General features: G+C 33.6%; 2 protein-coding genes across 6 annotated transcripts; one reads left to right on the top strand and one right to left on the bottom strand.

Annotated features, from left to right (window-relative positions):
- Positions 1-8,676: 8,676 nt before the first annotated feature.
- LOC108322733 (single-stranded DNA-binding protein WHY1, chloroplastic) lies at positions 8,677-14,216 on the bottom strand. The gene is made up of 7 exons (XM_052870077.1): positions 14,016-14,216; positions 13,834-13,934; positions 13,636-13,734; positions 9,816-9,910; positions 9,585-9,658; positions 9,188-9,285; positions 8,677-8,964 (listed from the first exon to the last, which is right to left on the bottom strand). Exons 1-7 carry the CDS (start codon positions 14,200-14,202, stop codon positions 8,845-8,847), a joined length of 774 nt encoding a protein of 257 aa, XP_052726037.1. The 5' UTR covers positions 14,203-14,216; the 3' UTR covers positions 8,677-8,844.
- A 427-nt stretch (positions 14,217-14,643) lies between these two features.
- On the top strand, positions 14,644-20,345 carry LOC108346009 (plant-specific TFIIB-related protein PTF2). Of its 5 annotated transcripts, none has more exons than XM_052869686.1 (7): positions 16,177-16,316; positions 16,606-16,725; positions 17,979-18,068; positions 18,998-19,033; positions 19,229-19,306; positions 19,626-19,694; positions 19,875-20,345. In XM_052869686.1, the coding sequence occupies exons 1-7, from the start codon at positions 16,314-16,316 to the stop codon at positions 19,941-19,943; spliced, it is 465 nt and encodes a 154-aa protein (XP_052725646.1). In that variant the 5' UTR covers positions 16,177-16,313; the 3' UTR covers positions 19,944-20,345. The 5 variants fall into 5 exon arrangements, with proteins under 5 accessions (XP_052725643.1, XP_052725644.1, XP_052725645.1 ...); XM_017584921.2 differs by having other exon boundaries at positions 16,289-16,316; positions 19,629-19,694; XM_052869683.1 differs by lacking the exons at positions 19,626-19,694; positions 19,875-20,345 and adding an exon at positions 18,630-18,712 and having other exon boundaries at positions 14,644-16,316.
- The last annotated feature ends 3,440 nt before the right edge of the window (positions 20,346-23,785 follow it).

Below are 23,785 nucleotides of genomic sequence, written 5' to 3'. Positions count from 1 at the left end.
AATTTGAGGAAGATACTAGATTATCTTTCTTTTCGTATCTAAATTTTCCTTTACCTTTAGACTTCATGAACTTGTTGAGCCTTTTTACCATGAGTCTCAAAATTTCTTCTTCTTCGTCTGAGTCTTCATCTTCCGATTTACCTTTGCTTCTTTCAACCTCAGATTTCAAGGCTAGACTCTTTTTCTTAGTTTTTGCTTTTGCTTCTTCTTCATCTAGTCTTCCGAGGTCAAGTTCATGTTCTCTCAATTTTCCAAAAAGTGCCGCCATAGTCATGGTGTTGAGATTTTGTGACTCAGAAATTGCAGTCACTTTTGGTTGCCAAGACCTGTCTAAAGATTTCAAAATTTTTATATTAAGCTCATCAGTATCAAAAGACTTACCTAATCCAATAAGATGATTTACTATGTTGGTGAAGCGTTTCTGAACATCTACTATTGTTTCGCCTTGCTTCATCTTGAACATTTCGTATTCCTGGATTAAGGTATTCTTTCTAGCTCTCTTAACATCATCTGTACCTTCATGGGTTACTCTTAGTACTTCCCACATTTCTTGTGCAGTTTTACAAATAGAAATCCTGTAAAACTCATCAATAGTTAAAGCAGATGAAATAATATTACGAGCTTTTACATCATTACCAAATTTTTTCTTATCTTGAGCAGTCCATTGGTCACGGGGCTTTGGTTCCTGCATATTGTTAGTTGGAACAAAAGGACCAAATGCAACAGCATCCCAAATATCTATATCAATAGATTCCATAAAAATTTGCATTCTGACCTTCCAAAATGCGTAATTTTCACCTGTGAATAGTGGTGGTCTATTGATTGATGCATCCTCTGCAAAGGTTTGATGTGATCCTGCCATTTGAATGACTATCAAAGCAAGCTCTGATACCAATTGTCAGGAGCGGCTGCAGCGGAATGGTTAGCGTGGAATAACAAACCAAGAGGGTTTTTAATACTAACGTGTGCCTTTTAATTTCTACTCAATTAAACTTACTTAGCAATTAATAAAGACAAATAAAGCAAGAGTAAGGTTGAGAGAAATTTGCACAGATGATTTTATCCTGGTTCGGATCTTACCAATCCTACGTCCAGTCGCTTATCTCAAAACAAGATAAACAGTTTCACTAACACAAAACAATTACAAATTACAATCACAAAGATACAATTTGTAAGAGTTTAGAAACCACCTCTCTTGATACCACAAGAGATGAAACTACACCTCCTTTGAGTCTTCACAAAGGATGAACACCTCCTCCGAATACTTCACGAAGGATGATTCTCTTCCGAACACCTCCTTAGACACACCAAGGATGAATCGGCTATTTCCTCTGTCACCGTAGCAGCACTTCACCAGCTCCACAGACAAGAGTTTCACAAGCCGAACAAGAACACACAAGTCTCAAGAATTTCTGAGTATTTGAGCACAAGGGAAGAGTTTCTGTGTCTCTGGTTCTTCTTGAGAGGAAATGAGAGTCTATTTATAGACTCATCCAAAGACTCTTCCATTTTTCGTTTTCAGCCTTTCACACTGTGTTAATCGATTAGCTACAGTGGTTAATCGATTAACAACCCAACGGATAGTTCAACGGCTCTAAAAACGGCTAGTTTTTCAAACGGTCCCTGTGTTAATCGATTAACACACTCTGTTAATCGATTAACGTTAATCGATTAACACCCTCTGTTAATCGATTAACACTGCATTGCTGGGCTTCTTCATGGCGCACTGGAAAAATTGATTAACACCTTCTATTAATCGATTAACACTGCACAGAATTTTGCTTATGGCTTATTTTTACATCACTTTTGAATGCATACATAAAACTACTAATTTTCCTATGTTCATACAATTATTACAAAAGATTACAAGTCTTCAAAGATCATTCTTCATGAGTCATGGTTGTTCTTGACTTGATTTGGACATCATCAAAACTTCATCTTCATCATTTTGCTAACAGCTTAGCCCTCCATGAATGAAGTAGAATATGTCAGGAGCGGCTGCAGCGGAATGGTTAGCGTGGAATAACAAACCAAGAGGGTTTTTAATACTAACTTGTGCCTTTTAATTTCTACTCAGTTAAACTTACTTAGCAATTAATATTGACAAACAAAGAGAGTAAGGTTGAGAGAAATTTGCACAGATGATTTTATCCTGGTTCGGATCTTACCAATCCTACGTCCAGTCGCTTATCTCAAAACAAGATAAACAGTTTCACTAACACAAAACAATTACAAACTACAATCACAAAGATACAATTTGTAAAAGTTTAGAAACCACCTCTCTTGATGCCACAAGAGATGAGACAACACCTCCTTTGAATCTTCACAAAGGATGAAACACTTCCTCCGAATACTTCACGAAGGATGAACACCTCCTCCGAATACTTCACGAAGGATGAACTTCCTCTTCCAGACACCTCCTTAGACACACCAGGATGAACCAGTTATTCCTCTATCACCGTAGCAGTATATCACCAACTCTACAGACAGAGTTTCCTTAGCTGAGCAAGAGCACACAATTCTCAAGAGTTTCTGAGTATTTGAGCACAAGGGAAGAGTTTCTCAAGTTCTTGTTGAGAGGAAATGAGAGTCTATTTATAGACTCATCCAAAGACTCTTCCATTTTTCGTTTTCAGCCTTTCACACTGTGTTAATCGATTAGCTACAGTGGTTAATCGATTAGCACCCCAACGAATAGTCCAACGGCTCTTAAAACGGCTAGTTTTTCAAACGGCTCCTGTGTTAATCGATTAACAGCCCTTGTTAATCGATTAACGTTAATCGATTAACACCCCTTGTTAATCGATTAACAGCTCAATGCAGGGCTTCTTCACGGCGCACTGGAACAATCGATTTACACCCTGTGTTAATCGATTAGCACTGCAGAGTTTTTGCTGTTTGGCTTATTTTTACATCACTTTTGAATGCATACATAAAACTACTAACTATCTAAGTCCTAGATACTAAACCATAATTATTACAAAAGCTTTCCATAGCAATACAAGTCTTCATAACATCTTCAATCTTGATTTCTCTTGACTTGATTTGGACATCATCAAAACTTCATCTTCATCATTTTGCTAACAATCTCCCCCTTTTTGATGATGATCAAAACCTTCTTGATTTAAAGCTTTTGATAATAATCTGTATTTAAAATACAACTTAAGGAAGAAACAATAGTTAGTAAACTTAGAAATAAGTTTAAGACTTTAAATATTTCTCCCCCTTTTTGATCATTATTAAAAAGTGATGTAGTATAGCTCCCCCTAAATTTATTAGAAAATATACTCCCCCTTAATAGAAGCATGTATGTATAGAAATAATAAGAAAAGCAACATACATTTTATTGAATTTAAAGAGGCAAGCATACAAGGAAATATAAAGGGCATACACTAATAAAAACATAGAAATATAAAGTACCCCTTTAGATATCCCTTCAATTTCGAATGAGAATCCTCTAGGTTGTTTCCACATTTTGTTTAGATCTTCATCTTGAGGATTGTCATCATTCTTCATTTTGTTGTCTTCTATAATTCTTCATCATTGCCTGCATGTAATTCAAATGACTCAAGAGGTTTTGCCTCAAGGTCTATAATTTCATCAAAGACAACATGCACACAATCTTCTTTTTCAAATGTTTTCCGTTTGAAAAAATAGTTCCAGTTACCTTGGAATAAAAATTTCTTAATTCTTCTTTTCAAATATGTAGAACAAAAACAAATTTTTAAAAGAAAAATATCTTAAATATTGTTTTAAAGAAATTTTAAATTTTAAACAATAGGTACCCAACTATTTTGTATGGGTCCTTTGGGTTAGTTTGAAAATTTGAAATCATTTTACAACCCAAATATATCTACCACTTGGAACACCATAATGCTTAATTTTACATTTATTTGAAGTATGACCCTTTTTCATACAATAAAAGCATGATACAAAGTTTGTGTTCCTATAAGTTGTTCCTTTTTCTACCCAAGTTCTACGGGTTCTATGATTATGTTTATTTTTAATTCTAGGAACATACTTATTTTTAACAACCTTATTTTCATTAGTTTTACTACATTCTCCTGAGGTTGTTTCATCTAGTAGTTTCTTATGATTAACACAAGATGCACATTTATCACTACTAGTAAATTTACCTTTTTCATAAATTAAAACTTTATTTTTCAAAATTTTATTTTCTTCAAAAGTATTTTCAAAATTTAATTTTAAATTTTTATTTTCTTCAAGAATATTTTCAAAATCTGATTTCAAATTTTTATTTTCTTCAGAAATATTTTCAAAATTTAATTTTAAATTTTTGAAATCCTTTTTCAATTTCTTATGAGCAAGATCTAGTTTTTCAGATTCTACTATTAAAGCAGCATAAATTTCATGCAATTCATCTTCACTAATTTGACTAGAATTATCAGAATCGCTAGATGTACTTACTTGGCTTCCAGCGTCGTCGTTCACCACTAAACAGATGTTTGCTTCTTCATCTGAGTAGCTTGAATCTGAAATGGTCTCATTGTCGTCTTCCCATGCGATGTATGCTTTCTTTTTCTTGAAGAAGTTCTTTTCTTTCCTTTCTTCACCCTTCTTTTGATTTGGGCAGTCTGCTTTTAGATGCCCCTTTTCTCCGCAACCATAGCATCGGTAATTTGAGGAAGATACTGGATTATCTTTCTTTTCGTATCTAAATTTTCCTTTGCCTTTAGACTTCATGAACCTGTTGAGCCTTTTTATCATGAGTCTCAATTCTTCTTCTTCGTCTGAGTCTTCATCTTCCGATTTACCTTTGCTTCTTTCAACCTCAGATTTCAAGGCTAGACTCTTTTTCTTAGTTTTTGCTTTTGCTTCTTCTTCATCTAGTCTTCCGAGGTCAAGTTCATGTTCCCTCAACTTTCCAAAAAGTGCCGCCATAGTCATGGTGTTGAGATTTTGTGACTCAGAAATTGCAGTCACTTTTGGTTGCCAAGACCTGTCTAAAGATTTCAAAATTTTTATATTAAGCTCATCAGTATCGAAAGACTTACCTAATCCAATAAGATGATTTACTATGTTGGTGAAGCGTTTTTGAACATCTACTATTGTTTCTCCTTGCTTCATCCTGAACATTTCATATTCCTGGATTAAAGTATTCTTTCTAGCTCTCTTAACATCATCTGTTCCTTCATGGGTTACTTTAAGTACTTCCCACATTTCTTGTGCAGTTTTACAAACAGAAATCCTGTAAAACTCATCAACAGTTAAAGCAGATGAAATAATATTACGAGCTTTTACATCATTACCAAATTTTTTCTTATCTTGAGCAGTCCATTGGTCACGGGGCTTTGGTTCCTGCATATTGTTAATTGGAACAAAAGGACCAGATACAACAGCATCCCAAATATCTATATCAATAGATTCCATAAAAATTTGCATTCTGACCTTCCAAAATGCGTAATTTTCACCTGTGAATAGTGGTGGTCTATTGATTGATGCACCCTCTACAAATGTTTGATACGATCCTGCCATTTGAATGACTATCAAAGCAAGCTCTGATACCAATTGTCAGGAGCGGCTGCAGCGGAATGGTTAGCGTGGAATAACAAACCAAGAGGGTTTTTAATACTAACTTGTGCCTTTTAATTTCTACTCAGTTAAACTTACTTAGCAATTAATAAAGACAAATAAAGCAAGAGTAAGGTTGAGAGAAATTTGCACAGATGATTTTATCCTGGTTCGGATCTTACCAATCCTACGTCCAGTCGCTTATCTCAAAACAAGATAAACAGTTTCACTAACACAAAACAATTACAAACTACAATCACAAAGATACAATTTGTAAAAGTTTAGAAACCACCTCTCTTGATGCCACAAGAGATGAGACAACACCTCCTTTGAATCTTCACAAAGGATGAAACACTTCCTCCGAATACTTCACGAAGGATGAACACCTCCTCCGAATACTTCACGAAGGATGAACTTCCTCTTCCAGACACCTCCTTAGACACACCAAGGATGAACCAGCTATTCCTCTATCACCGTAGCAGTATATCACCAACTCTACAGACAGAGTTTCCTTAGCTGAGCAAGAGCACACAATTCTCAAGAGTTTCTGAGTATTTGAGCACAAGGGAAGAGTTTCTCAAGTTCTTGTTGAGAGGAAATGAGAGTCTATTTATAGACTCATCCAAAGACTCTTCCATTTTTCGTTTTCAGCCTTTCACACTGTGTTAATCGATTAGCTACAGTGGTTAATCGATTAGCACCCCAACGAATAGTCCAACGGCTCTTAAAACGGCTAGTTTTTCAAACGGCTCCTGTGTTAATCGATTAACAGCCCTTGTTAATCGATTAACGTTAATCGATTAACACCCCTTGTTAATCGATTAACAGCTCAATGCAGGGCTTCTTCACGGCGCACTGGAACAATCGATTTACACCCTGTGTTAATCGATTAGCACTGCAGAGTTTTTGCTGTTTGGCTTATTTTTACATCACTTTTGAATGCATACATAAAACTACTAACTATCTAAGTCCTAGATACTAAACCATAATTATTACAAAAGCTTTCCATAGCAATACAAGTCTTCATAACATCTTCAATCTTGATTTCTCTTGACTTGATTTGGACATCATCAAAACTTCATCTTCATCATTTTGCTAACAGAATACCTAATAAAATAAAAGTGAGAGGAGTAGTGGATGATTGTTTGTAGTGGAGGAGTCTAAATGAATGAGTTATGATTTCTACCTCTCTTGGGTTTCTTTATATAGGCTTGATTGGGCTTGAACTATGAATATTTTGTTGATAAAATATTTTACCTTATATCTAATATATTTCAACCCTTTTTATTTTATTCAAAATTGTACAGAAGTCCAAAATTTTCCTCTAATTGCACTTTAGCTATCTCTTTCTTTTCAAAATTGCATAGGAGCCCTGAGTTGACCAGATTGGATCAGTTTTGACCATTCAATTTCATGCTTTAAATGAATAAAATTCTAACTTCAGGTGCACAAATAAACATTAGAACATCCAAAATAATTTATGCAACTAAGAATCACATTTTAAGCATCTTTAATTCCCAAACCCAATAAATCCAATCGTCACAAATTCATTTTAAATCAATCATTTAAGCACAAGAATCTCATCAAAAATTTGAATTTTAAAACATAAATGTGTGCATAAATATGCAGTCATCACCAACTCAGATATTTATTGGGTATTGACACAATCCAACAGTGATATATCTTAAAGAAAGTATGCATTGGATATTTTGGAAGAAACTAGATTGATGAATTCAAAATTTGTTAACACACCCGTGAATCCTAATACTAAACTTCTACCAAATCAGGGGTATCCTATATCAAATCCCGAGTAGTGTAGAAGACTAGTTGAAAAATTGAATTATCTTACAGCTACTCGTCCTAACATTTCCTTTGCAGTTAGTGTGGTAAGTTAATTTCTTAATTCCCCATGTGAAGATCATTAAAATGCATTCATCTGTATATTAAAGTACATTAAAGGAGCTCCTAGAAAATGGTTGTTGTATAGTTCTAATAACCATACAAGAGTTGTTTGTTATTCAGATTCTAATGGAGTAGGATCTCCTACTAATAGAAGGTCTGCATCAAGATATTGTATTTTCATTAGTGGTAACTTGATCTTTTGGAAAAGAAAGAAACAAAGTGTTATGGCAAGATTTGGTGCAGAAGTAGAATATATAACTATGGCCTCAACCACTTGTGAGCTTGTTTTCCTTAAACAATTGCTTAAAAAGTTACAATTTGGAGATGTCACTCAAATGACACTTATATGTGACAATCAATGCTCTTCATATTAGTTTTAATCATGTCTTTCATAAAAAGATCAAGTACATTTAGATTGACTATCATTTCATTTGAGAGGAAATTGTATCTAGAGACATCAAGATTGAATTTGTTAACTCAAGTGATTAATTAGCAGATATTTTCACTAAATCTTTACAAAGACCCAAAACTGATTATATTTGTAACAAATTTAATATATACGATTTGAATGCATTAACTTGAGGAAAAGTGTTAGATAGCTTAAATTATTAGATATCTTATCTTGATATGTTATCTTTATCTTTTATTTTTAATTATTTTGTCATTATTCTTTATTTGTATTTTGAACTTAACTCATATTTTTTCTATTACAAATATAATATCGTATATATATTTTTTACACAAGAGAAATTAATCTCAAACCCATTTTTCACTATGTTCAACATTAGTAAAAGTAAGAGTACATAACTAGCAATGTGAAAGTTTTGTATTACTAGAACTTAGAGTAAACTCACTTTATACCAGTATCTAACTATTGAAATTATACACTCTGCTTGTGTGTCTGATATTCTTTACCCAAGTTTGGTTTGGCATGACTTTAGGACGAATTTGAAGCCCAACTTTTAGCTCTTACTTGAAAAATATAAAAAATAAACCTTCTTATATTATTTTTACTAAATAAAAGGTAGAGAATTATTACTTAACAGCATAACAGCTATAAAAATGCAGCAAGCCCTCTCTTGAATATAGTTTTTCAGCAATATATGAATTTGATTGAGGGACAGGAAAAATTGAATATTTTAAATTAATCCATGATTTTATGAAATATTTACATCAATACATACTAATTAAATTCAAAAACAAAAGAAGAAGGCAAGTACCGAAACACAAAAAACAAGGAAAAGAATAAAAGTAAATAAATAAATTAAAATGAGTGTTCTAACAATGATACTCAAAATTTCTCAAAAAATTATGCTATCAGAATGAAAAGATTCAACACATTTCAAAGTTGAGAAGGTAGCATAGGGTTTTGTAACTAACTGTCTACAGTAATTGATGAAGTGATGATTACTATCTGTTCCTTTCATTGTTTGCACTGTATCTGGGGTTGGCACTGTTCATTTGACTATATACCTCTGCCTTTATGGTGCTTGCAAATGCACTCCAACCTAGAAGGTACGGCACGATATACTGCATAGAAAAGCAGCAAAAGTACAATCAAAATATGAATCAGCCTGCATAAAGGAAATTTAGTTTCGTTCAAGAAAAAAAAATGTTGTACACAACCTGTTCCTAAATGCTACATCACTTTATTCAATAAACATAGCCAGGAACTTTTCATTCCAAATTATAATAGGATCATGAAAATGAATATTCAACTACTAGAGGAAAGAGAGAGAATGAGAAACCATACATTGAAAATTGACCTTAAAACTGCTAGCTGCGCCCTTCTAATAGGGAGATAGATGTTTTCCTCAATTTCCTCCATGTTCGCAGGTTTTTTATAAACACCTTAGGAAATTGACGTAACAGAGTCAGAACTGAAGTAAATATTTACAGAATTTAATATTTTTCCATTATATTTCAGGTTGGCTTAAAAATGGATAAGCAAAATTATTCCTTAAAGTACGTCAAGACTAATTACTGTTAAAATATTCCCTTACTAAGATTCGATCAGCAGTTTGCACAAAACAGTGAACTAAATCAATCTAAGTGCATTGCAGAGTATCCCAACAACTTCAAGATGGCAGGAAAGTAAAATCAAATTGACACAATAACAGCAACAGAAGTTTATGAATAAAGAAAATTACTTAAGCTAAATGAGTGACCAGTAGCATCCAGAAGTGGCTCCATCTTCAAAACTTTTCTAACTTCAATTCCATTGCTGCATAATAATACAATTTTCAAAATGCTTTAAAAGATGATATCACAGCAGTCATTACTTATGGCATAACACAAAAGAAAAAGAAAAACTAAACAGGTGCTGAGAACACTCATGTAGTTATTTGTTAATACAGATGAATCCACATAGAAAAAACTACCTTTTTGCCTTTGCAGTCTCCCGTGAAAATTCCCAAGACTCCATTGCACCAAGGCTAATTAGAGTCCCCATTTCACTTACCGAAAGTGAGAACACCTGCATTCAAGCAAAGTGAAACACTACCTCATGTTCTATGTTCAACAGAATCATAAATTCCAATGAAATCACATCTGCTTTTCTTTATGGTTCAATGGAGGGCTGTTGCAAACCACACCTCAAAAGCAAGAAAAAAAAAAAGAAAGAAATGAAGTAAACACAGATGTTTGTATTATTTTGTTAATGAAAGCAGAACACAGAAGAATAACAAATCCCACTGCCTAGAGCTATGCTCCTCTAGAGCAAGACAATTGATTCCTCCCCTTTTTACTAAAATCCCTCTCTTCCTTAACTGAATACAAATAGGATTTGTATTCACCTAAATATTCTTCTCTCTCATCTAACTGCTCTGCCCCTAAGTCATGCCACCTTAGCCATCCAATTCTTCTTTCTCACATACACTTTTCCCCATCTTCTCTTACTACCTTCATAGGCTAGTGGTTAATGGAGTCAACTCATTCTCTGGGCCTCAAAGAAACCAGCCATGACATGCCCAAAATCATATCAATGTCCTCTTGACCAAACAAATAGGCATCTATTATGAAGTCCCAATTTATTTCGATTTTAATTTTATGACAAACTCCAAACGTTTTTGACTTGTGACCATCTCCCATCAAGGATGGTCTCCCATGGCCAACCCATTGCTTCAACCAATCTTTTAGAAATAAAGTTATGTGATGCTTCACTGTTGATCAAAATAAACAGATGCAACTTATGTACCTTTCCTTTAAATTTAAGAGTTCGAGGCAACTCTATTTCTTTAGCTCCAAGATTGAGCAAACTCAAGGCACTACGCTCACCATCTGTGTCTCCCTCTTCTCTCTCATATGCATTTCTTGTCATCACATTCCATCTGGAATTTCATCACCCACCAATATGACCCAGAGCTGTTTCACGGGGCATTGGTGCATAAAGTTGTAAAGTCCACCACATTTAAAACACAACCCTCTCTTTCGCCTATCCAACAAGTCCTGATAGGCTAAATGCCTTTTTCCCCTATCTATAGGCCCGCTTCTATTATTTTCACCTGATTCTCCTATTGTGTTTGGACCAACCCCATTAACCCCTTCACTAGTCCCATGGTTTCTAGAAGCAATGCGACCTGAGATATTTGAACTAGTCTTGTAACTCGAATAGCTTCCCATACGTGTTTCTTCTTTCCCATGCCATCCTCTGTTCTTATTCACAAAGTCCATATCAATGGCTCTTGCTACATTCATCATTCTTGCTCTCCTTAGTTGACTTACAACATGCAAACTTCTAATTCGGGCTGTAATTTCTTTATGCAAACTGTGAATATAGGTAGTTCAATCTTTTTCACTGTTTGTCGGAATTCATCAAGCTCCTCTCCTTCTAAGGACTTCAAGCCAATCTAATACTAGTGGTCTCCTTCTACTTCGTATCTTTTGTCTTTTTAGGCCCGATAGAGCTCTCTCCCTCCATGTGAGGGATTTTCTCCCAGCTACGAGTCATCAATTTCACTGACTTCGATTGGTTTATTGTAGCCTCCTTACTCATCATCTCTATCATTCACTGATTTTCAATTGCTTGGAATCGTATCTCCTCCATGACAACTCTCATTCATTCCAGTTCTCCCTCAACAATCTCAACCCTCTCCATGACTATTGTATTTTCTGGTTCCCTTATTTCACCTTACTTCCTTTCTTCTTTGGTGACATTCACCGAGAAAGAGATATTTGGTAGGTCGGACCAAATATTACAAACTCCACACCTCAAAAGCAAGAAAAAAAAGAAAGAAATGAAGTAAACACAAATCTTTGTATTATTTTGTTAATGAAAGCATAATATTGAAGGATAACAAATCCCACTGGGCCAGAGCTATGCTCCTCTAGAGCAACACAAGCGGTTCCTCCCATTTTTACCAAAATCCCTCTCTCCCTTAACTAACAGCAAAACCGAATACAAATAGGATTTCCATTCACCCAAATATCCTTCTCTCTCATCTAACTGCTCTGCCCCTAAGTCATGCCACCTCAACCATTCGATTCTTCTTTCTCACATACACTTTTCCTCGTCTTGTCTTACTACCTTCATGGCCTAGTGGTTCATGGAGCCCACTCATTCTTTAGGCCTCGTCAAGGGCCCATTGGCCTCATGGGAGCCTACAAGTGATCTTATTTAGAGAAGGCCAGAGAAAAATGGAGGTATAGTGCATTGCAACATTTGACATTAAATCAGAGCACACTCCTTGCATATGGCATTATGGGTAGTTCTAACAACTAAACCGTCTTATAGGAACAACGAAATCATTATCTTTATTTTTTTTTTCTCAAAGAAGGGATAAAAATCAAATCGGTTGAACTGGCAATGGAAAATATACAGAAGCATCAATGCAATGAATGATGATGAGTAGCAACTTGTTAGTGATAGGATGGCAAGAGAAAAGAGACCATAAATAAAATTTATTATGTACTTGATAATGTCTAATTCAAGTCTCATTCAAAAAACAAAAATTTAAACTTCCTTAATTTCCTTCATTTCAGTTTTACATAATGGCCTTGTCCTGAACTTCTTCAACTTCAAGTTTCAGACTTAAGTCCAACCACTGCATCCCTTTCTCCCAATACATTATTTTTTTGTTTAACACCACTTCTAATTTCTTACATACAACAACTTATTTGTCAGCATTATCCATTTATTTAGCATAATTTTAAACTAATCAAAACTAAAGTTTCCCCAAAGTGAAACACAAAAAGATGGCATACCAATGTAGCCCCTAAGCAACCACTCAAACTGATGTCAACAACACATTTATACATTTGAAGAGCAAAAACATACGAATCTTGAACCACCTAGGCAAAACCCCTAAAGTATAACAAATGAGATCATATTTTCCAAGAAATTCAAAGTTCCTAAGAGGAATACTCCCCACTGTCTTAATTTAAAATTGAAGTTACATTTTAAACAAGATCTAGTGCAAAATTATTACTTGTCTAGGATCACCCTGGTCACATGCAATTGAGTGTTGTTAACACTCTTCTGTAAATTGAAAATCTTGAATTTATGTCACATGAATATTCTTGGGGATCATGCACACATGGTGATCCAGGACCATATACTAATTTTTCAGTCTAAAAGGTTGTATTTATCCAGACAATGGATTAGTGGAGTTGGTGTAGCACACTCACAAGAATACATAACAAGTCCTTACATTTTAGAGAAACCAAAACATTAAGTAGCCAGAAATGTTCAAGCACCTCTCGGACACTCACTTATTTTACCAAGACACCAAACCTACCTTCATAAGGAAAGTTAACAAAAATGTAATAGACTAATATAATAATAGAAAGATATAACATCTCCACCACATACATGTGTCTTCTAAATTACTCACTAAAAAGATCAGATAATATTATCTGTTGGAATAAGCATTAGGAAGTAGTTGTATTGGGAAAATACTAGTACCGTACCTATCTTCGTACCTAAGTATGTATGATTGATCTTTCACCGTCCCTATACACATTGTATCATAATACTATCAATATAAATATGAGATCATACGAGGAGAGTTTTCAAGCTCTCTCAGTTTAATCTTAAATATAGTCTCTTTTATTTATCTCAACTTTATCTTACCATAGTTAAGGAACCTAGAAAGTGGACTAACCAAAAATTTCAGTAACTTAATTATAATATTGTTTTTACAAAGACACGAAAACCATGCCAGTTACCTAACTATTAGACTCAATAGAAGAATCTTAAGTTACCTGCTTTTGGTTCCAATCATATATGGATTCTTCCGTACCAACCGAAGGAGCAAACTGGAGCAACATATAACCTTCCCTAGACACCCCAAACGCCCCAGACTGCAAAAACAAACACCAAAGCCTTCTGCCATAACTAAGCATTTCACTCACTCACGTTAAAAGACACAAAACACCAGAAACTCAGATATCAGAGCATACAGCTTTTGATTCAAATTCCGGAGGTTTAGGAGTCAAGGTGAGCACACCCTTTGCTGTATAAACAGAGTAATCTGCATACACCCTTTGCGGCAATTCTGCAACTGAAAACACAAACACCCATTATTCCACTCCGAGTTTTCAAAGAAAAATGATAAATTTTGGAGTTAAGTTGAAGAGTAAACCCGAAGGATATTGAGGCAGTGGTGGGAAGGGTTCCACGATGTTGGAGTGGTTGCATCTGACAGAGAGTGAAGTTGGAAAAATGAAAGAAAAGTTCCTGTTCAAAGGAACAATGAATTTGCGAGGAACAAAAGAGTGGAAGGGTAGTGAGAGGTGCTTTAAGGGGAGGGAGTAAACAATGTGGGACATCTTCTTCTCGTTAATCTACTTCCTAGTAAACACACACAGATATATATTTAAATTAAACCCACATATTTATATTATATTTTATTTTATTTTATATAAATATGTATAATTATAGTAATTATAAATATCATATAATTATATAAAATTTTAATAATTTATAAATTAGAATAATTATATAAATACTATACTATTATAATATTATTTATCATATAATAATATAATATTTGTGTATAAAATATTAGTTTATTGATAAATTATATTAGTCATTATGATATAGTAATCATCTTGAATAGAATTATATTTGTAAAATATATTTTTAATAGCTTAAATAATGTTATTTTTTACATTAATTAAATAAAATATAATTAAGTTTTAAAGACAATATGTTGTTTATAAATAACTTTGCTAGATTGAAAAGGGCTTATATATTATTACTCAATTTAATTAAATTTGTAAAACTCTTGGAACGAGGGGTTTCATGTCTCCTTCTTCTTGCAGCTACTGTGACAAAACCTCATTCCTCCGCGACGATGAATCTGGTGCGTTGATATGTTCTTCTTGCGGTTGCATTCAGCAATTCGACCAATTTGAAGCCCAAATCGGCGGCATCGATGGTCCCCAGGGTACTTTCATCCATGTGGGCACAGCCGGTTCCGGCAGCGTATACTCTTATAGAGAGAGGAAACACTTTAACGGAAAAAGCACCATTGAGGAAGTAACCTACAGTCTAGGGTTATCTTCCAAGAACAGCGACGTTAGGAGCATGGTGTACACCATAACCGATGGTGAGTTTGGCCAGGGTGAGTGGTTCCGCGTGCTTATCGGCGCGTGCGCGTATGTTGTCATGCGGAGGGAGGACCGACCCTTGCCCATGGCGGAGATTGCCTCCACGGTGGGGTGCGACATCTATGAAATCGGTAAGATGATTCAGCGTGTTGTTGATTTTTTGGATCTGAGACCTGATTTTCCGGAGTTTGACATTGTGCATTCGTTGGAAAGAACAATTAAAAATTCGAGTGTTTTTTCCTCTGTTGAGAGCGGTGTGATTGAGAAGATGCGGAAACAGGGGGTGTTTTTGATTCAATGTGCGGTGAAGTGGTTTTTGAGCACCGGCCGCCGGCCCCTTCCGCTGGTGGTGGCGGTCTTGGTGTTTGTGGCGGAGTTGAATGGGATCGTGGTGGTGATGGAGGAATTGGCTAAGGAAGTTCATGCTACGGTTTCAACTTGTAGGCTAAGATATAAGGAGTTGCTTGAGACGCTTGTGAAGGCTGCGCAGGTGTTGCCTTGGGGTAAGGATGTTACTGTTAAAAACATTGTTAAGAATGCGCCTTTGGTGATTCGGTATATGGAGAGGAAGGTTATGTTGAATCCTGGGGAGACTCAGGAGAAGAGGAAGGGTCTTGATCGAGCTGCGGTGGACTTGGAGGATGTGGTTGCTGAATGCTTGAGACATGACAATGAATTTGAATACGGCGTTGATGGCGTGACTTCGCGTAAGGATTTACAGTATTTTTCGTTGGAGAGTAAAAGGGATGCTGACAGAATGCAGATTTCCACTGAATGCTTGTCTGTGATGTATAAGAAGTTTTTAGATCAAAATCGTTGTGCTGAGCCATTGCGAGGGAGCGGGAATGCTCGGAAAAGGATTATTTTTCAATTTGATATTCTGGAGTGTAGGGAGTGGTGGGATGGAAAATCTGAATTGAGCAAGAAGCTTATGCTTAAAGAACTAATGGAGAAGGATGTTGGTGTGGATACAATGCCGCCATCGTTTGTCAATGGTCAATTGAAATGTAAAATGAGGAAGGAGAAAATCAATGCTGCTAAGTTGCGGATAAAACGAATTATGCATCCAGTAGATGCTAATCTAGGTGATGTTTCTGTCCCTTTAGATAGCTCTTGTCCTGAAAGAAGGAGGAAGAGAAAAGGAATGGTAGTGGACGATGTTGATTGGGAAGACCTCATTATTGAGACCCTTGTTCTTCATCAAGTAAAAGATGAAGAAATTGAGAAAGGGCATTACAATACCTTACTGGATCTACATGTGTTCAACTCTGGCATTGTATGAGAGGTTCAGATATAGAGGCATTCTGTGAGAAATTTCAGATAAATTTATGGTAATTGTCAGTTAACATTTTGTCCAAGACAACCATCTAGAGCAGATTTTTTGTTGCTGCAAGTTTTGTACGAACATATTTTTTTTGTATGAATGATGATGGCAATTTTGTTTGTTACCTTTTAACAATTCAGGGACCTTAATGTACATACATGATATCAGGATACAATGATGATTCTATATACATCTTATTTTGGTTCTGCTTTTACTATATTGCTGTTCAAATTTTAGTTACAGCTTGCTTTTGGTGATGATAGAGTTTTGGAATATTCATTTTTAACCAATTGTAGGGTTTGGGAAGATTTGTTTTTAAGCTGGTCTGTTTATCAGTGGCTGTGACCGTAAATGCCTGTGGTTCCCACGAATTTGGAATGATTGTCCGAAACTGTAGCTACATATATCTATATAAGGTACTTGTATTTTAGTTTTAAATTCTATATTTGTATGTGTCATTTTCTTGACTAATGCAATGAACTTTGCACACTCAACTGGAGAGACTGTAGTTTATAATTACTTATTTTGCTGTCTTTGTAATTCTGTTTTACTCTTTTGGGTCATAAAATTGAATCTAACTTAGGCTACCATTCAACTTAATGATGTGAAATGGCAAAACTCTGGTACTTTAGCAGCATTCAATTGCTAATGGAAAAGTGTGAACATGAGAAAAAGAAAGACATGAATGGAAGACATGATGGTGTATCAAACAGTCTTACAAGATATTTGTTGAGATTCAAGGGTTTGGGAATGCATGTGAAATAAAGCTTAGTGTTAGGAGCATTTGCTTTTGGGGTTTGTGCAATATATTCTACCTTCGACTACCTGTGACTTCAATTAACTAACTAAAGTTGCAACATGCCTCTGATGTGATCGCTGTAGGTGTTCATTTATTGCTTGTCATTTTCCTTTTATATCTGTATGTAACTATGTTTGGTAGGTATTGCTTACTTATTGCACTGGAAACTGAGACTGCATTGATGTAGAATTTAAAACTTCTTCATTCAACTGGATTAATTATAATCTATCATTCATATGATTCACAACCAAGGTGTTTCACTTTGAATTTCTATGGAGTTGCTACTGTGCTTTAATTTGTATTACAGGATGACTTATGTAGGATTGTAGTAGAAAATGCTGTTTAAGGGTCAGTACAAATATATTGCTTGTAGACTCATGATGACAAACACCTTAAAACAGTTAAAGAATATCATCAAGGTATATATAGGTTTCCCAAATCCATGAATGTAACCACCTCAATCTGTTCTGGCAAGATTTGATTGGGTAAGCAGTGATCAAGGGATAGTAATTTCCATAACCACTTAGTTAAGGACCTATTGTTGCACAACACTTTTAACACAGGAAAGAGAATCGAAAAGAGTTGCCTACATTTTGTAAGTAAGTTTGTATTCTGAATAAGAAACGGTTTTCCCAATGACAAATAATTAGTCTGAAATTATTAATTTTATTAGAACACAGGACAGATGAAGAGATATAACCCATCACCAATAAAGTGAACTTATACATTTTAATATACTAAAATGCAACTGTTTTCCCTAATAAGGACGGGGGATCATTCTGCTTGGAAGACTAAATATGAAAAATCATATGTAAATTATATAATAAGATTTTTACTCTTACAATATCCTGTCAATTGTGATGATGGCAGGATGCCAAGAAGCATTTGATCCAGAGAATTCAGAATTTAGATGACAAAATGCTCAAGCAGATTAATTTGGCCCGGTCAACAAAGGATGAGGTGCGTCCTTTCGTCACATAAAAATTTATGCTGGTATTGGCATCAAAGAAGATTTCCTGACAAAAATTTAAAATGCTCTTACGTACATTCCTTTTCTATTTACCATTGAGCTGGTGCTTACTTATTAATTATTTCCAATCAAATGGATCAACTATTCTTTTCAAGTTACTGACTTTGGAACTCAGTTTTGATGGATATCAATGTTAGTGAATACTGTGGTAGTTACAGCAAAACCCTCCATTGGGCTGTCGTCTCATCCCTATTAGTGACCACTAATGAAGCTGCTCACATGCATATCATCTGATTTATTCTTATTCATTATACTTAGTACTTTATAAATCTTGAATTTTAGTTAGTAGTGGAAGATCATGTTCTGTAAATATTAGATATGCTCCATACTTTCCCTCCTTCTATACCTCTTCTGGGAGCATGATAGTTTCTATTGAGGGCAAAACATTCAACATTTTTTTTAAGTAAACTCTATATTCTGCCATAGACCAGTTACCGTATCTTTACAATTGCTCACAATATACACCTTTTGACCATACAACTTCAAAACAGGTATATTGATTCTCTTCAATAAATTCAATCATAATTTTTAGCCTGAGGACTTGGGTTTCTTGCAACAAACAGTGGAACAAATGGTATGTAATGTGTTCACTTTCTTGTTTTGGCCAGTTGATTGCCATCATGGTTGTCTTGCTAGAATAGACGTATGATGATGGATATTTAGGAGTTCGGATTGATTATTTGATTTTCATTTGAACGAAAATATCTAATCTAAGTTGTCACAAAATAATGTTTGTGTTTTCCCCCATATTGGTTGGTTGTTTTATTAGACACTATCTATATTGTGCCTGTGATCATGCATGTACTTGTGTGCATCAAATTTTGAATTATTCTTATGTTGTATTGTTATGCCTTTTCAGGATGAAAGGTTGACTACATTGATGAGTTCTAAGCAGGTAAACTTTTTCGTGTCCTTGTTGAATATCTAATTCTTAAAAATTTTTATTTATTTTTATTTGGAACATCTCATCCTTGTGTAAATATTGAAGTGCTAGAAATATTTGGTTGGTATGCATTTAAGATCTTAGTATTAAAATAGTTACACTGTTGGTACACTTAAAGAAAATACTGATTTAGTGGTGTGGTTGCAGGATTATGCAAATTATGGATTGGCATATCTTATAGACTTTGTACATGGAAAAGGCCAGAAAATGCCTGAAATTTTGCAGGTTGGAGTTTATTTCTTATATTTGTTAGTTCTGATCATACTCATTTCTTGTTTGTCACACTCAAATTTCCTTTTAATTTGCTGCTGAATATGCAAATATATTATTATATATGGTCTGGAGACTGGATTATCACTCATCTGCTGAGAGTTTTGAAGTAACAAGGAGAAACCTATATTAGCATGAAATATTTATTGCTAACTTTTAGCTTCCAGTATTACAACACCTTATTCAGATCATGTTCTTGTGTGGCGTACTTTCTAGTTTTATCTTTTGCGCTCTTGTTGAGATGATGATATGATGTTAATTAGTAAATATTCAGCAGGAGCAACTGAAAATGTCGGGGAAGTCCCCTAATTTGCTCACGTTTAAAGGAGCTCCAAATGTGAAGGTATTCTTCTACCTTGTTGTACTCTGTTTTCTACTGTTATTTTCCTATTGGCAAATGTGTCTGGGTTAAATATGTTAATATGGTTTAATGTTGAATTTATATCCTTAGTATATTACTGTATTCGTTAATTTGAAATTTGTTTCTTGTAATGTGCTCAATGATTCTTTCTTTCACTTCCAGGGTCTCAAAGACATAGCAGAAACGTTGTCTATTGGTTTAGACACACGCCCAATGGTACGGAAAAACTAAACCAGCTACGGAGGCCATTGTTGAGGTTTGAATGAGCTCATTTTTGTTCTGAATATTTTCCGTGTGGATACATCACATGCGGTGTATTCTGGGGCCCTATACTTTTCTATTACCTGGAGAGGACGGAAGAGATTGATTATATTTTCAATTTGATTCTTACCTTTTGAAAAGAATATGCGCTGTTAAATTGACTGCTTAAATTTTTTATTTTGTTAACGTTACCGTCGTGTGTGAAAACATAATTTATGGTAGGTTAAAGTCCCTGTGTTGTCGGAAGATTGTTTTCCTTAGGAAGGAAATTTTATTTTTGCAAAAGTACAATGATTCTAAATCTGGAGATGGTGAACATTCAATGTTGGCAGTCAAATAAATTTGATGAAATAGACTTCCTTTCGCCCGGAATCTTCTCTTTTGATAAAGAACAAAGCCTGACAGAGAAATATTTTGAAAGTGTTTTGAAAAGTAGAATTATAAATACTCGAGTATATTTTTTACGATGCGATAAAAAGCGTAATACTGACATGTCTATGCTATTTTATGTAAATAAGTTATTTTAACATATAATTCTACCAAACACGTCAAATTTAATAAGTTAATATAATCACTTTTGTCATCAATTTTGATTGTGGAATTAGTTTTTCAACTTTAAGCTAAATTTATAGTTTTGTTTGGCAGGTTTTAGCCAAATTTTTAGTTAGTTTTGATAAACGCAGCATTTGTGAAATTTTGCACGGAGAATTTTAGTATATAGGACAATTAAGAGAAAATTTACTCAATAGTAATTATTATATTAAAAAATGTAAGCAGATATTTAGAATTTTCTTATAGATCAGTGCAAGAGATGTATTTTTCCAATATGCATCTGGGGAGTTTTTAAGCACGTTCACGATTCGGTTGGTGAAATTCAATTAATTGGCTGGAAAAAGTATTTTTAATTTAATGTAAAATAGAAATAGTTGTTTAGAGAGAAAAACATATAATTTCAACCCATATACATAAGATCCAGATTTTACATTGTGATGGTTGAAAATCCCAGATCAACCTAAATAAGTTTATATAACAAACAAAGTTTGGGGCAAAGAGTTTACATATACTAAGTGCAATTATGTTTAATGTTCAGAGTCTTTTATAATATTACAAGTTAAGAACAAGTGTTGATGTTGTTAATATAGTTTCTCACAAACTTGTTGGTAGTTCAAGTGTCACTATGTGTTTCTCATAGGTTTCCCACTCTATTCTCTCTTTAACTAACCAGTTATCAGTGCATTCTAATTGAATTAGAGAATTCATGTTTCATGAGTTTTAATTTGGAATTTTTGTCAAAACTTGGTCATATTTTATTTATGTTTTTTTTTAATGGGATGGAAGATTCAGGCTTGTGGTAAATAGGTTTGCTTTATCATATGAAACTCAAAAAGATCACAAAGGAAACAAAAATTCATTACTGCTAACGGGTACGTGAAGAGGAGAAAAAATAACAGATTTTGATGGATAGAAAATTCCAAATAATATGGAAAAAACAAAAAAAATTTATAAAACACATAAAAATGGCTCCCAAGAGTAGTTCTTTCTCTTCATGTTGATTTAATAACTAGTAATGATATTCTCAGTTACTGTCTTTTTTTTAATAAAGGCGTTATTTATTTTTAGTTTTGTTAAAAAAAAATTATGCTTTTGTATTTCTAGTATGCCAAGACTCATTATGTACAAAAATTATATATATATATATATATATATATATATATATATATATATATATATATATAAATGATTAATAACTTTTTCATTTATTAATGTAAAAACTTATAAAATTGTGTTTTAGAATTAATAGTCAGTTTAAAGTATAAATGAAATTTTTATAAGTGAGATTATTATCTTAAATCATATCATCTTTCTAAATTCTTTTTTTTAGAGTTCTACCTCTAAAGAGTTTTTTACTTATTGTTTGATAAAATGTTATAATAATTTAGAATAAGCACGAGTTGTTTGTGCTCAACAGATACGTAGAGCTAATGGGAATGGTACAGATTCTGGTTAAAAGAATGATTTAGGGGTGTGATATGATGGTTGTTATAGTCTTATTGAGTATTGATGATTGTTGGATGTGGCAGAATTATGATAAAAGACTTAACAACTGTGATATAAATTTATATTGATTGATTTTATGTTTATTCTATTAGTTTACTCTTGTATTTTTTTGTGGTTGTGTTTCCACCTGTGATCATGATTGTATGATTTAGGTTGTTATATGATAACATAGGATGATACAGGTAGTCCAGTGTATACTTAATGCGGCAAGAATAATGAGACTTTGAGAAATTCTATTTCTTTGAGAATTTTTGGAATACGGATTACGTTTATAAAATTATTTAATGAATTAAAGTTTTAAATTGTTAGTTGTTATGAGTTTTAGTTACAATTATTTGAAAGTTTTGAATTAATTTCTCAAATTATTTATTTATTTATATTAAGTATGTTTGTGACCTCCTAAATCGAGTGCTATAATATATTTCTATTTCACTTAAAAGAAGAATATCACGACAAAAATAATTAATTATTATATTAATTAAATTAAATATTATTTAATATATTAAAAAATTATTATTAATAAAAAAAACTTTAATTGGGATGTGAATTAACAATATCAAAGTTTTGTCAAGTTAAGTTTATAATTAATGTTAGAGATATATTCATAATATCCTACTATGCCCTCACTCGCACACTAAAACTTTCCAGAAGGTCACCCATCCCATAATTACTCCAGTCGCACACTAAAACTTCCCAGAAGGTCACCCATCCCATAATTACTCCAGGCTAAGCATGCTTAACCATAGAGTTCTTATGAGTTAGGCTACCGAAAAACAAATGCATTTGGTGATGAGTAGTCAAATCAATTCCTTTAAGCTATCCTTCAACTGTATAGTCTCATACCTACACAGTCTCTAGATCCCTCTCATTCCGGTGTATGTTCGATTCGTTCATGTACCCTTTCCACCCAAAGCTGCCAGGAGCCGCTCCTTGTCTGTGCCCCTGCACTTCGTTCTCCCTGCACCGGCGTCACTCCCCGCCTCCGTCAGTGCCCGGATGTCACAATTATTATCATTATTATCCTTATTATGATTATTATTATTATGATTATTATTATTATGATCATTATTATTATTATGATAATAACAATAATAATAATAATAATAATAATTATTATTATTATTATTATTATTATTTATAACCATTTGGTGTTTAATTTATTTGCCCAATATATGTTTATATCATAAATTAATAAGAAGTAGAAAATTATAGGTGATAAAATTTGTTTATTTTCAGAAGTAACTAATGAGAAACTTAATTGATTTTAAGAGAAAGAAAAGACTTTAGAGGACCAAAATCTTACATAGTCAAAACTAAAAGGATAACAAAATACAAATAAAATCAATTTAAAAAATTTCTCCATAAAAGGTATTTTAAATTAAGCTAACTAATTATTCGAGCTTTTATTAATTAAATGCCTCTCTAAATATAAAATAAATTTTGTAATATTTGCAATTTTTTATGATTTTAATGATTTCTCCCCAAAATAAATACATTTTTTTTATCGTATCTGTTGTCCAAATGTCTAACTAGAAATGCATATCTTTCCTACGGGAAAGTAAATTGAATCAGTTATTTAGGTTTTACGAGAATAAACTTGGTCGTGATAAAATATTTTTTAGCAATGATCCTTGCTAGCTAGTTAGTATATATATATATATATATATATATATATAAAAGGAAAATGATATTAATAGTAATGAAAGTAACAAGTAACTTTTTTTATTTTAATTAAAAATAATAAAAATATTAGC

The sequence above is a fragment of the Vigna angularis genome, chromosome 10 (genome assembly GCF_016808095.1).
Source record: "Vigna angularis cultivar LongXiaoDou No.4 chromosome 10, ASM1680809v1, whole genome shotgun sequence".
Taxonomy (NCBI): domain Eukaryota; kingdom Viridiplantae; phylum Streptophyta; class Magnoliopsida; order Fabales; family Fabaceae; genus Vigna; species Vigna angularis.
The sequence above is the reverse complement of the archived record's forward strand: the minus strand, read 5'-3'. Positions and strand labels throughout refer to the sequence as shown.

Coding starts and splice junctions, on each gene's coding strand:
- LOC108346009 (XM_052869684.1), top strand. CDS start 14,678: ATGTCTCCTTCTTCTTGCAGCTACTGTGACAAAACCTCATTCCTCCGC.
- LOC108322733 (XM_052870077.1), bottom strand. CDS start 14,202: ATGTCCCACATTGTTTACTCCCTCCCCTTAAAGCACCTCTCACTACCC. Junction 13,935..14,015: donor ACTGCCTCAATATCCTTCGG/GTTTACTCTTCA, acceptor TTGTGTTTTCAG/TTGCAGAATTGCCGCAAAGG. Junction 9,286..9,584: donor TGGTCACTCATTTAGCTTAA/GTAATTTTCTTT, acceptor CAATTTCCTAAG/GTGTTTATAAAAAACCTGCG.